At 31.6% G+C, this 13,562-nt stretch overlaps 2 protein-coding genes across 2 annotated transcripts; both read right to left on the minus strand.

The window, feature by feature from the left end:
* Positions 1-2,443: 2,443 nt before the first annotated feature.
* LOC111676905 (UDP-glycosyltransferase UGT5-like) lies at positions 2,444-8,414 on the minus strand. The gene is made up of 3 exons (XM_023437914.2): positions 8,026-8,414; positions 3,705-3,964; positions 2,444-3,634 (listed from the first exon to the last, which is right to left on the minus strand). Exons 1-3 carry the CDS (start codon positions 8,267-8,269, stop codon positions 2,561-2,563), a joined length of 1,578 nt encoding a protein of 525 aa, XP_023293682.2. The 5' UTR covers positions 8,270-8,414; the 3' UTR covers positions 2,444-2,560.
* Positions 8,415-10,152: 1,738 nt separating this feature from the next.
* On the minus strand, positions 10,153-12,928 carry LOC111676900 (UDP-glycosyltransferase UGT5-like). The gene is made up of 3 exons (XM_023437909.2): positions 12,563-12,928; positions 12,164-12,423; positions 10,153-11,320 (listed from the first exon to the last, which is right to left on the minus strand). Exons 1-3 carry the CDS (start codon positions 12,825-12,827, stop codon positions 10,256-10,258), a joined length of 1,590 nt encoding a protein of 529 aa, XP_023293677.2. The 5' UTR covers positions 12,828-12,928; the 3' UTR covers positions 10,153-10,255.
* Positions 12,929-13,562: the final 634 nt, after the last annotated feature.

Below are 13,562 nucleotides of genomic sequence, written 5' to 3' on the forward strand. Positions count from 1 at the left end.
GTTAACATAAAAATTATATAAAAACGCATTTTATTAAAAAGATTTAATTTTTTGTATTAAATATTTAAAAAATTATAACGTTTTTATATAATTGCGTCCGCAGTGCATTCGCGTTAAAGTGTTACTAAGCTTTGTTTAATTAGAACGGGAGTTGAACTAGATATATTTCTTAAAAAATTTAGCTTAGAAAAGCATTTAGTTTGTATACACTATTTGTACCCTACATAACAATAGTGGGGTAGATGTTATGCATTTGTGTCTGTTACAGATGAAACTATTGGTCCTTTACCCACCTTAATATATACCAATCACTTTTAGAATTGATGTAGCTACATATGTCCGTCCGTCTGTATGTTCATGTAAAATTTCTGCGCACACTACAAACCGCAATTTGCAATAGCACATATACTCTTCTTTTGGCCTGAGTTTACTAAAAATATTTAATAGGTTCATTATTTCAACTTGCACACCTACAATCGAACCCTCAGAATAGGGCTTTTGAGCTTATAATTATGTTAAATATTTTCCTATCTCTTTCCTATCAAGACTTAGTTTTATAAAAGTATAAATAATACTGCCGAAATTCTGCTTACAAAACTTTAATGTAGACGTAAATCCTTGATCGAGGGATTGACCCATATTTACCTTGACTCGTATAATACCTCTTTCAGAAATTCATTTTTTTTTTCGAAAATATTGTTGAAATATTTCGAAGTTATGGCAATAAACAACATATTACATACAACGCACTAGTATAGGATTCTATATGATCGGCCATGACCGATTATAAATTCTTACGCTAGAACATTGTCACGTTAACAAAAACTCTATACGTATGGTTGGTTTGAACGTCTTAACTTATTTTCATTTTTTTTTTTTATAATTTATCACGTTCCACAAAATATTTCTTTTTTTTTACTCCACACCAATGTACTCGTGAAATTCTATATTCACCATAAATAACGCTAATGATCCTATAATCATTATCTGAGTCATATGTCCTTTATCTATGCGTGTAGACCTTGTAATCAAACTTTAATTTTGGAGAATTTTATGAGAACATCTGCTACGTGAGCTTCTTTAATGGCACCACCACCAGTGTCATGGGTCTAGCTCTATCTCACACCAACAAAGGAAAAGGCGATAGAAGGGCGGACCCAACATCAAGTGAAAACAGCCTGAGACAAGTCATGTACCTAAGAAGACTCATCCAAGTGCATTCCCGGATCTCTTAAAGACGCCCAGCCACGCTATTAAGGTGACCCTGTTGTTTCGTCAACAGCACCTAGGTGGTTCGAAAACACAGATTTATATTTAATTAGCCAGAATTATTTCGGTCGCTACAATAACCTACTGTGATAAGTTGAGCATGTTTAGAGTGAACTTTAACACACTCAGCCATTGAAAAATCGTTTCGGCAACAGCACCTAGGTGGTTCGAAAACGCAGATCTATATTTAATTGCCCAGAATTAGTTCGGTGGCTACAAGGACCTACTGTAATAAGTTGAGCATGTTTAGAGTGAACTTCCACACACTCATCCATTGGAATATCGCCGATAATTTAAAGATTAAGGTATTAACACTTCCGCCAACGTCTCAATAAATTCATTCGCCATCTTCAACTGCACGACAACACACACGAAATATTTGCATTATCAGCTAAAATTCAACATTTTATTATTCAAAGTATTGCCGCATATTCTGGGTTCTTATTAAATCTAGCCATATCTGTCCGTTCGTATGTCTGTTAAAAGGCCAATAGAGTCCGAACGGTATAGGATCTTCCTTTTGGTTTGTGTGGCATTGAAAATGGGCAATAACAGTCCACGTTTTCATGAAGGCCCCTTAGAAATAAAATAAATTTTATTCTCCCCTCCACAAAAATGACTTTAACGCCCATTACTGGCTTAAAAATACGAGATATATCCACTGAATTTTATGAGAATCGGTTCATAAATTTCCGAAAATCATAACCAATTATTATATAAATTTATCGCTATAAAATTCGTCATAAATGTGTTTTGTGTATATAAATCTCACTTTCACTATATAAAGATATTTCTATCGGTTTATAATTGGTCATAGCCATATCGGTTCATAATTGGTCATAGCTGTTATATAACTATACAGCAAAAACTTTCATTGACATGTAAGGGGTTAAAATGATAAATTGTTCTAACACAATAGCATTTTAAGTCATTACTTTAACACGGTGATGTCACTGGAGGCTAGTACTTACTACAAACGCTTAAAAGTAATAAGAAGAAAAAGTTGTTGTAAACGTGAGAAAAAAACACATACAACTTTATAGCTTCACACACAAGAAAACTAATGAATTAGAAAGTAATTATTAGAAAGGCCTTATTAGACTACTTCTTTGTAATCCAGATGATATGTAGTAATTATTATTGTTAGGTAAGTAATTACAATTAATACTCTTTATTTTAACAATTAATATATAAAATTATTTTATTTATTTATTTTCATCAATTAATTAAAAAATTACAAAAATTAACTAAATTTATTTACATATGTAAGTTACAATAGCCTTTCTCCTAACTAATTCCTTTTCTGTTTGTTCTTCTTATTTGACTTTTGTTGAGGAGTGAATTTCCTCACTACCGCCTTAATCAACAAATTCAAAAAGTAAATAATAGCAAATAGAGTAAATAGAATACCTCCATATAATATTAACATGGCATCAATGTTATGATATTCAATAAAACTTAAATCTAAACCAGCACAATGTAAATATTTAGCACCCTTATGACGCACTATATGTTCCACCCAATAAACAGCTAAATCCAAAGGCAACATAGGTTGATCCCTATATGTGGCAGACATTTCTTTTATACGTTGATTATAACTTGGATCATTTATCACACGTTCCACAGCTGCTATGAGATCCTTAGCATTTAGAGTTTGATAGTCTAAACGTATGCCATAACCATTAGCTTCTGCACGAGCCATATTAAGGAATTGATCACCAAATATGGGTATACCTATGAAAGGTGTACCATGGTAAATACTTTCGGTGGTACTTAAAAGACCACCATGTGTAATGAAAACTTTAACATTTTCATGGGCCAAAATATCGTCTTGAGGGAACCAGTCACTAATGAAAACATTATCGGGTTTTCCTTCCAATTTAAGATCTTCAAATTTCCATAAGACTCTTTGTTTAAGACTTTTAAAGGCTGTCAATAGCTCCTGTTTCTTAGCTGCAGGTAAATCCTTACTCTTCAAATTAGAACCCATAGAAAAGTAGACTACACCATGTTTAGCTTCAGCGATAAATTTCTCTATATCGGCAGGTAAAGGTTTACGCTGGCGATTAATATGCATGCCGCCCACCTCAATTTGATTGGGTACATAGGGTCTGGCATAACCCAGCGACACATGAGTATTAAGCAAAACAGCAGCAGCATTTTTACGCACTGTATACATATCTCTTTCCAAATGAGGAAAATATTTCTCATACAAAGCCGCCTGTCTGGGTAAATAGTGGTAATCCAAAAATAAACGCTCAAATGTAACAAAAGCTAAATTGCCCACACGTTCGGTAAGAGTCATATGATCGGTAAATTTTAACATAGCACTGGGTATATACGAAGGTGGTGATGGAGAGCCAACCTAAAGGTAAATTAAATAAATTTTTAATAATTGAAAATCATTTTTTTTTGTACGGAAATTTCCATCATACCATATCTGTATTCCATGAAATGGCACCAAATGTGCCCAAACCTATAAGTGGTGCCTTAAAGTGTTCACTAAAACCAAATAGCGCCTCCGAAAGAAAGACTTCACATATAACAGCATCAAATGTATGATTACTGGCCATAAGTTGTTGTACATTGTTGTCCTTTAAAACGATTTCAGTCAAATCGAGACCCATATCAAAGTAATTGATTACATTTTCGACTACACTTCTGTCGTTACTATCCAACAAAGTACTGGTTAGCTCTGCAATGAAATGTATGTAAATATTTAATTACTAAAAATTTTATCTTTTTTCGAAATAATAAATTAGATACAATTTAAAGAAATTCTATAAAAGTACATTTTACTCGAAACCAAATCGAAGAAGTGTCAATTATAGAACGATTCTCATAAAAATTTGTACAGAGATTGTGCTCATAAGAAACTTACTTTTGTCGAATTTCAGCGCTATACTTTTACTTTCAAGTCAGTGGTGAGCGTTAAATTAATTTTCTGAGGAGGACCTTATATGGGCGATACGGTTAATTATGAACCGATCTTCATAAAATTAGGTAGATTTTTTCTCATAATAAACTAACTTACTTATATGGAATCTCAGCGCTAAAATGTGGAGTATTTTCGATTCGATTGAACGAATTTTACTCTCATAAGACTTATTTATGTAGAATTTCATAGCTTTAATCGCATTCTGAAAACGGTTATGACTGTTAAAGCTGTTTTTCGAGAGGGTTACTTATATAGGGGCTATATATGTTGGTAATACAAGAAAAATTTTATTAGCATCTACTTCTACTCTTAAAAAGAGCAGTTTGGTGTCTGGTACTTTTTTGAAATTCGTACTTTTAGGGGTGAAAATGTGTAGCAAAGGTGGCTTTAGTACCTTTATGGGACTTTTACAACTTTTTAACTAATTTGTAAATATTTGGACAGATCTTTCAAAAGTATGAGACAACTGTTTCGTACTTTTTGAAAATTCAATACTTTTTGGCTGTAAAAGGGGAGAACTGTATTTTTGGTACTTTTTAACACATTAAGAAAACTTTTTGATGTATTGAGGTATTATTATTATATGGTCTAACTCCCTAATGTTCATTGTACCCTACACCACTAGTATGTACGTTTGTGCTGATGTTTGTAATACACAAAAATATTGATCCAATACCCACCTTAAAGTATACCGATCGATTCAGAATCATTTTTTGAGTCGATTAAGACATGTGCATCCGTCCGTCTGTCCGGCTGGCTGGCTGGCTGTCCATGTAAAGCTTGCGCGCAAGGTACAGGCCGTAATTTTCAAGATAATTTAAAAAAAAATTGGTCCAAGCATATTTTCTGGCACAGGGACGAAGCATATTGAAAATGGTTCAAATTGGTTCATTATTTTACCTAGCCCCCATACAACTGTACCTCCATTTTGACTTTTTATTGCATAATTACGTCAAATATTCTTTTATCCCTCTAAAGATTGACACAAATGAGTTTTATGTAATTATAAATGACACTGCAGATTTTCGTAATGATCGGGCCTTATTTGACCCTAGCCCCCCATACAAACCCCTTTTCAAAAAATGTCTTAAAAGTCTAAAATGGACTTGTTACCATTTGTATCGCAAAGAAACTCATCAAAATTAACTATTATTTAAAAAATCCCTTTCCCAAATTTACCAAGGATCGGCCTATATTTGACCTATATAAAGCCTCATTTAGAAAATTTTGTTTTTTTGTCAATAAATTGCTTAAATACTTTGGAATTAAGGTAAAATTCAACATAAAATTTTTTTAATGAAAAATAAAAATTTTTAAAATATATTCATGGTGTAGGGTATTATATGGTCGGCCATGCCCGACTATACTTTCCTATTTGTTGAATATAGAAACTAGAAACTAAACATACACAGTAATTAATGAATAATATTCTATATGGGAGATAATTTGGTACTTTTTATTTGTATTTTTATTGAGTAACAAAGCACCAAGGGTTGTTCTACTATTTAATATTTGTGTAAAATTTCAACGCTTCTAGCTCTTTCCGTTCGGTCTCTATAGTGCTTTCAACAGACAGACAGACGGACATGGCTAGAACGTCCTAAAATTTGTTCAGTTGAAATCAGTTTTAGATCTCGAAGATAGAAAATCAATATCCAAATACATACTGTTATATAGTTTTATCGACTCCCTTTATATTGATAAAGTGTCCAAAAACAAATCACATTTTAAATGTTTAAGTATTAGACCACTAGTTCTTAAATTTTGTCATTTATATAAACATTAAGTAGTCAATGCAATTTATTTTTTATATGATTAAAAACTTATTCAATATTGTAGTCTTATCAAAAATTATTTTGTCTACCGGCAACAAAAATCTTATAAAATTGTTTTTCTTAAACAGACCAACACATTGGTTCTTATCTAAGGTGTGATATTTTTTTTTTATGTGTATGAATGTACATACGTAGATATGTATGTAATCAATGTAACGCCAACTAACTATGATTTGTAAAAAGACAAACAATTATTATTTTAGATCTATTTACACACTATAAAAATAATGTAACCTGCAAAAAACCAGAATTGAATCATATATGTAAGCATACTATGTTCCTTTTGTAGCAAATACTACTTCACTATAAAAACACTTCTTTAAAAATATAAATTTTAAATTATATAACATTGATTTTATAAATAGAAAAAAATAGAAAAAATAAAAAAAACTTTTTCAGTTGTATAAAAAATATCTCCCGAGAAAGAGTCTTTATAGAAAACTCATGTAGGAATATCTCTCAAGTGATGCGCATATACTTAATACGATGTAAATTAAAATTTTAAAGGAGTCCTACCAGCGATTAATGTTTTACTAGTCTCCAATGTCATTAAAAATTATGAGGGTATATTATTATACCCTACACCACTATAGCGTAGTACCTGGAAATATGGCCAAAAATTACACCAAATTTAAAATTTACTAATCGTCTGTCTGCCCATCTCTCCGTCCGTCTGTCTGTCTGTCCTCGCAAATTTTCGAAGAAATTTTAAATTTTGCACATACTTTTCTTTTATCCCAATGACGGCTTTGTTAAATGGTTAAAATCAGTTCATTATTTTGTCAAGCCCCCATGCAAACGTATTCCTTTCCCTAGGGCTTATGAGCTTTTATATTTTTGATATTCGGTATCACTTAAAAAATTGGTAAAACTAATCGTCTGTCTGCCCAACTGTCCGTCCGTCTGTCTGTCCTCGCAAATTTTCGAAGAAATTTTAAATTTTGCACATATTTTTCTTTTGTCCCAATGACGGCTTTGTTAAATGGTTAAAATCAGTTCATTATTTTGTCAAGTCCTCATGCAAATATACCCCTCCCCCTAGGGCTTATGAGCTTATATATGTTTTATATTCTGTATCACTTAAAAAATAGGCAATGCTAATTTTCGTAATGATCGGACCAAATTTGACCCTATCCACCATTATTACTTGTTATTGCCTTTTTGTTTGTAACACATAGAAATATTGGTCTACAACCCAAGTATATGTATATATTTTGGACGTCAGTCCGTCTGTCTTTTGAAAACGCTTTAGAGTCCAAACGATATGAGCTAAAAAACGGATTTGTTTTTAAATATCGTATAGCAATAAAATTCGACATAAAAAACTTCTATAGCAACTAAAATTTTATGACGATCAATTGATAATTGACCCTTACCCTAGATTTAGAAAATAACTTAAATGTCCATAACTCGCTGAAAAATAACATCTGAGAATTGATTCCTTATTATAGTTAATAAGGAATCATAAATGGTCAACAAGTTTTATGTAAATTAAAATCTATCCGCTTAATTATATAATCGGATCGTATTTAAACCTACCCTTCATATAAGCTCACTCACTACCTCCCCAGAAAAAAGTCTTTAACGTTTATAAATTGCTTCAAAATTTCAGTATAGCAACAAAATTCGACATATAGAGACTAGAATCTATGCGTCAAATTTTATTAGGATCGGTCAATAATTGACCTTAATTTCCTTATATCATCCGCTTTAAAAAATCATTAAAACGCAGACTACTTTACGAAATTTATTTTAAAATTTAAATATTGTATCATATATGGTGATTTGATAGTGGGTATTAAAGATTTGCAAATTATAACTTTTAACATTTTCTAACAAGTCGTTATCATTGACACAGCAAATTAAATAAAAACTAGTACTTAATTACACTTCTACACTAATTACTTTATAGTGCTTAGGAGAAAAGTGAACATACATGCATAGATATATATATATTTCTTAATTATAGATATAAAAACTCACCATTCATTTTTTTCATCATCAACTCTAAAGGTACATCATGATAATTTTTAATAGGTTTTTTCTGTGGAAACGGTGAGATCACATAAACCTCATGACCCTTTTGGGCTAAAGCTTTCATTAAAGCTGAACCAACAATAAAATGTGATTTTGCTCCAGTATGTAAAACACCCAAATATTTATATGAATCCACTACTACCGCTGAGTATATGGACATAAATAGTAAGAATAAATTAGTGACACGCATTTTAAGTTATTCTCTTTTAATTAATTTATTGTCGTTAGAATGTGTTTAATTACATGTGCCGGCACTGCGTACGCGCTAAAGTTTTATTAAGCGTGTGCGTTTAGAACGCGTGTTAAACTACAACTGTTGAATAAACTCTCTATCGCTGTTGAGTTTTGTAAATTTATAATGAAAATTTTTTTGTTGTAATCTCATAGCCATATGGTGTAATATCTCTTTGGTATTTCGAAATGCCTAAAATGTACGCAGTGCATTTATATGTCTATACCGATTTCAATGTTTAAAGATAAGATATTGATTTTTTGTTAGTTTTAAGAATAATGAGCACTGGTTTCTAAAAAGAGAGTTTTGGGTTTATTTTAATCGCCAGCTGTTTAGCATTGGTATACACAGAGAGTATACAAATTTCCGCTCTGAGTAGTTTTGTTTGTGTTTTCTTTGTATGTATGTATATGGGAGCGTTGAATAGTGCAAAATCAAGAGTACAGGTACTAACACAAGGATCTCTTAGAATATCGCTAGAAGTACATTGAAGCAGGTAAAATGTTTGCTGAATCTTTCCTACCTGCTCTTGAAACATGTTTTGTATTTGAAACAAGTGAACAACAATAGTTTTGCATGATCGATAAATTGTTTCGTAATATATAAGAAATTGTAGGAAATATTGTTTGTATAGAAACAAAACATATTTCTGTCTGATTGTAATCCGATAACTTTATAGTGGAACTATAAGTTCATTATTGGAGCTATAACCAATAATAAACCGATCCCGAAAAATTTTAATAGAATAATTTACAAGTACACGAAACGATTTCATGTCGAATTTCACCCCGATAGCACTATAATTCAATGAAATATGAGATTTTATTTGATTTTTGGATGTGGGCCTTTTATAGGAGCTAAGAACAATTGTGAGTCGATTGAGATCTTCGTCAGTATGAATTCTATTTATATCTTCAGTATGAATTTTATTCATATTATATATGAATTCTATTCATATTATATATGAATTCTATTCATATTATATACATATGTTGATATGGATATATTTAAGGGAGTTATTAACGATAAACTAATTTCCGGGAATATATACCTTTGTATATATTCCCGGAAATTAGTTTATCGTTAGTATTAACGTGAGCGTGTTTTAGGCAGACAGACGGACAGACATACAGACGGACAGACAGACAGACAGACAGACATACATACAGACAGATAGATAGGTAGATAGGTAGGTAGATAGATAGATAGATAGATAGATAGATAGATAGATAGATAGATAGATAGATAGATAGATAGATAGATAGATAGATAGATAGATAGATAGATAGATAGATAGATAGATAGATAGATAGATAGATAGATAGATAGATAGATAGATAGATAGATAGATAGATAGATAGATAGATAGATAGATAGATAGATAGATAGATAGATAGATAGATAGATAGATAGATAGATAGATAGATAGATAGATAGATAGATAGATAGATAGATAGATAGATAGATAGATAGATAGATAGATAGATAGATAGATAGATAGATAGATAGATAGATAGATAGATAGATAGATAGATAGATAGATAGATAGATAGATAGATAGATAGATAGATAGATAGATAGATAGATAGATAGATAGATAGATAGATAGATAGATAGACAGACAGACAGACAGACAGACAGACAGACAGACAGACAGACAGACAGACAGACAGACAGACAGACAGACAGACAGACAGACAGACAGACAGACAGACAGACAGTCAGACAGACAGACAGACAGACATACGGACAGACAATTCAGAGGCCTTTTCAGATTCTAACTTTGTTCCATTGTGTCTATATATTTAAACCATTTGATGTAAAATTTTAACACAATTTCATAATGAAAATTCGTTATATTTATTTGTATACATATTAATTATAGGTCCCAATATGCAAATAAAACAAAAATACTTAAACATAATATTAACATATAATCTTAAATTAATTCTTCTTTAATTTCTTAGTATTATCCAATTTTGATTTCTTGCAACATGCCAATTTCACCAAATACTTCAGTAGCCATACGATTACGACTAATACAAACAATAGGCCACCATATAAAATCAATATAGCATCAATATTATGATATTGTATAAAATTCATATCCAAACCAGCGCAGTGTAGATATTTAGCACCCTTATGTCTTGCCACATGTTCTACCCAATAGGTAGCCAGTGCTAAAGGTTCTATAGGTTGATCTTTATAACGTTTTGACATATTCCTTACCAACTTAGTATAGTTGGGATTAGCCAACATCGTCTCCACTGCTTGCTGCAGAGCTGTAGCAGTTAAATTTTTATAATCCAACATAATACCATAACCATTGGCCACTGCTTTGGCCATATTAAGAAATTGATCACCAAATATGGGTATACCTATAAAAGGTTTGCCATGGTATATACTCTCGGTGGTGCTCAATAGACCACCATGTGTAATGAAAACCTTAACATTGTCATGAGCCAATATATCATCCTGGGGAAACCAATCGCTAATGAAAACATTATCCGGTTTGCCTTCTAGCTGAGGATCTTCAAATTTCCATAGCACTCGTTGTTTAAGAGATTTTAAAGCTTTAAGCAACTCCTTTCTTTTTTCAATCGGCAAATTTTTCGCCTTTATATTAGAACCCATGGAGAAATATATCACACCATGTTCTGACTCATTTATGAATTTTTCTATATCTTGCGGTAATGGGTTTCTATTGCGATTAATATGCATACCACCAACTTCCACCTGATTCGGTACATAGGGGCGAGGAAAACTTAAAGAAACATGAGAATTTAGCAGTACTAAAGCTGCATTTTTTCGTACATCATACATGTTTCTTTCATTATCGGGAAAATATTTATTATAAATTTGCTCTTGTTTAGGCAAATAGTAGAGTTCCAAAAACAAACGCTCAAATGTGGAAAAGCCCAAATTTATAAGACGTTCTTTCAGGGACATATGATCAGTAAAGGGTAAAAATGCATTGGGTACATACGAAGGTGGTGAAGGGGATCCTACCTGTAAAACAGATATTAAGATAATATTTTAATAAAAACACAATACAACATGGACTAGACTAGAGACCGGACTATAGACAACGCTAGACTATAGACTAAACGATGCACATACTACACTAGAGTATAGACTAGACTTAACACTAGACTATAGATTAGGCTATAGACTAGACTATTGATTTGACCATAGACTAAACTATAGACTAGACTACAGACTAGTCTAGTCTATAGACTAGAATATAGAATAAACTATAGACTAGACTAAAGACTAGACTATAGACTATGCTATAGACTAGACTATGGACTAGACTTAAGTCTGTACTAAAGACTAGACTATAGACTAAACTAAAGTCTGGACTAAAGACTAGACTATAGACTTGATTAAACACTAGACTATAGACTAGACTATAGACTAAACTATATACTAAACTATAGACTAGACTATAGACTAGACTATAGACTAGACTATAGACTAGACTATAGACTAGACTATAGACTAGACTATAGACTAGACTATAGACTAGACTATAGACTAGACTATAGACTAGACTATAGACTAGACTATAGACTAGACTATAGACTAGACTATAGACTAGACTATAGACTAGACTATAGACTAGACTATAGACTAGACTATAGGCTAGACTATAGACTAGGCTATAAACTTTACTATAGACTATACTATAGACTAGACTACAGACTAGAGTATAGACTAGATTATATACTAGAGTACAGACTAGATTATATACTAAACTTTAGACTATAACATAGACTATACTGTAGACTAGACTATGGCTTTGCAAAATGTAACAATTATAAGTTAAATAATTATAAAACTGCTACTCACCATATCGGTATTCCATGCAATGGCACCAAAAGTACCCAAACCTATTAAAGGCGCCTTAAAATGTTCACTTATTCCATATAAAGCTTCCGCTAAAAATACTTCAGAAATGACAGCATCAAACGTTTGATTGCTGGCCAATAAAGCTTTGACACTCGGTTCATTGAGAACTGCCTCTGTCACTCTCAAGCCAATATTATGAAATGATACAATATTTTCCAACAAACTACGTTTCGTTGTTTCTAATAGTCCATCAGTTTCCTCTGTACAAAAAAAAAAAACAAGCAATTATGACAAATATTAATCAAGATTAATTTATTTAGATATAATTTAAAAAAATAAAGACGCAGTCAAGCATGTAACAATGTACCATGTACAATGTACATAGAATAAATAACTTACTTTCCATTATTGTTAATACCGATGGCACCGGTACATCATGATAATTTTTCATAGGTTTTTTCAAAGGAAATGGACTAATTACTGTCACTTCATGACCCTTTTCCACTAGGCCACGCATTAGGGCAGAACCGACTATAAAATGGGATTTAGAACTAAAGTGTAATACACCCAAGAATTTATAGGCGTCTAAATGATCGACACTGAGTAATGTTATTAAAAGGCCTAAAAATAGCCTCAAGTTTATTTGTGCATTCCATAAACGCATGTTTGATTTTTTTATTTTATTTTATTTTTTTTTTTTTATCCACCAGCCACAATTAACTCACAGTACTTTTTGCTAAGCGAATCTTTTAAAGACTAAACTTCCTCACAATTTGTCTACTCATTTTTGTCAGTTGATAATCAGAAATTGTTTGTTTGTTTTATGAACGCGATCGATCAATACTGTTAACAACATTTTAACTTAACATTATATATCAGCTGTTTATTTTGGTGAATGTATGAAAAAAGTACAAAAGCAAGAAAAATATAAACAAAAATTTGTTGTAGGTTTTGTTTAGTTACAGAATATGCTGATCATGCTAATGATGTGCAAAAACCAGCTAATAGAGAGTCAGGGAGAGAAATAATTATTAATAACACTCATTGAGAGTGTCATAGAGACAGTTTGCTTGATATGTTTGTTTTATTTTCGTCAGGTATGGAAAATGGTTTTACTTCAAAATTGTGATCTTAATATATACAATAATATGTAAGTGTCATTGTAAACTCATGTCATTATAAGTATATTAAACATTTCGAATTTTATTAACCCGATTTATTAAATTTGTATAAATATTATGTAAGGTAAGGTTGATAGAAGGCTGGATGTACCTAAGCATCTGCTCTCATTATAGTTTCATCAATACAAGAGAACTTATGTGTTTCTAAAGTCAGATTTTTCATTCGTCAGGTTAACTTCCTTCAAAGCTATTGAATTTGTTGTACCTTACACGCAGAG

Source organism: Lucilia cuprina, chromosome 4 (assembly GCF_022045245.1).
Source record: "Lucilia cuprina isolate Lc7/37 chromosome 4, ASM2204524v1, whole genome shotgun sequence".
Taxonomy (NCBI): domain Eukaryota; kingdom Metazoa; phylum Arthropoda; class Insecta; order Diptera; family Calliphoridae; genus Lucilia; species Lucilia cuprina.

Coding starts and splice junctions, on each gene's coding strand:
- LOC111676905 (XM_023437914.2), bottom strand. CDS start 8,269: ATGCGTGTCACTAATTTATTCTTACTATTTATGTCCATATACTCAGCG. Junction 3,965..8,025: donor GATGATGAAAAAAATGAATG/GTGAGTTTTTAT, acceptor ATTTCATTGCAG/AGCTAACCAGTACTTTGTTG. Junction 3,635..3,704: donor TTTCATGGAATACAGATATG/GTATGATGGAAA, acceptor ATTTACCTTTAG/GTTGGCTCTCCATCACCACC.
- LOC111676900 (XM_023437909.2), bottom strand. CDS start 12,827: ATGCGTTTATGGAATGCACAAATAAACTTGAGGCTATTTTTAGGCCTT. Junction 12,424..12,562: donor GGTATTAACAATAATGGAAA/GTAAGTTATTTA, acceptor TTTTTTGTACAG/AGGAAACTGATGGACTATTA. Junction 11,321..12,163: donor TTGCATGGAATACCGATATG/GTGAGTAGCAGT, acceptor TCTGTTTTACAG/GTAGGATCCCCTTCACCACC.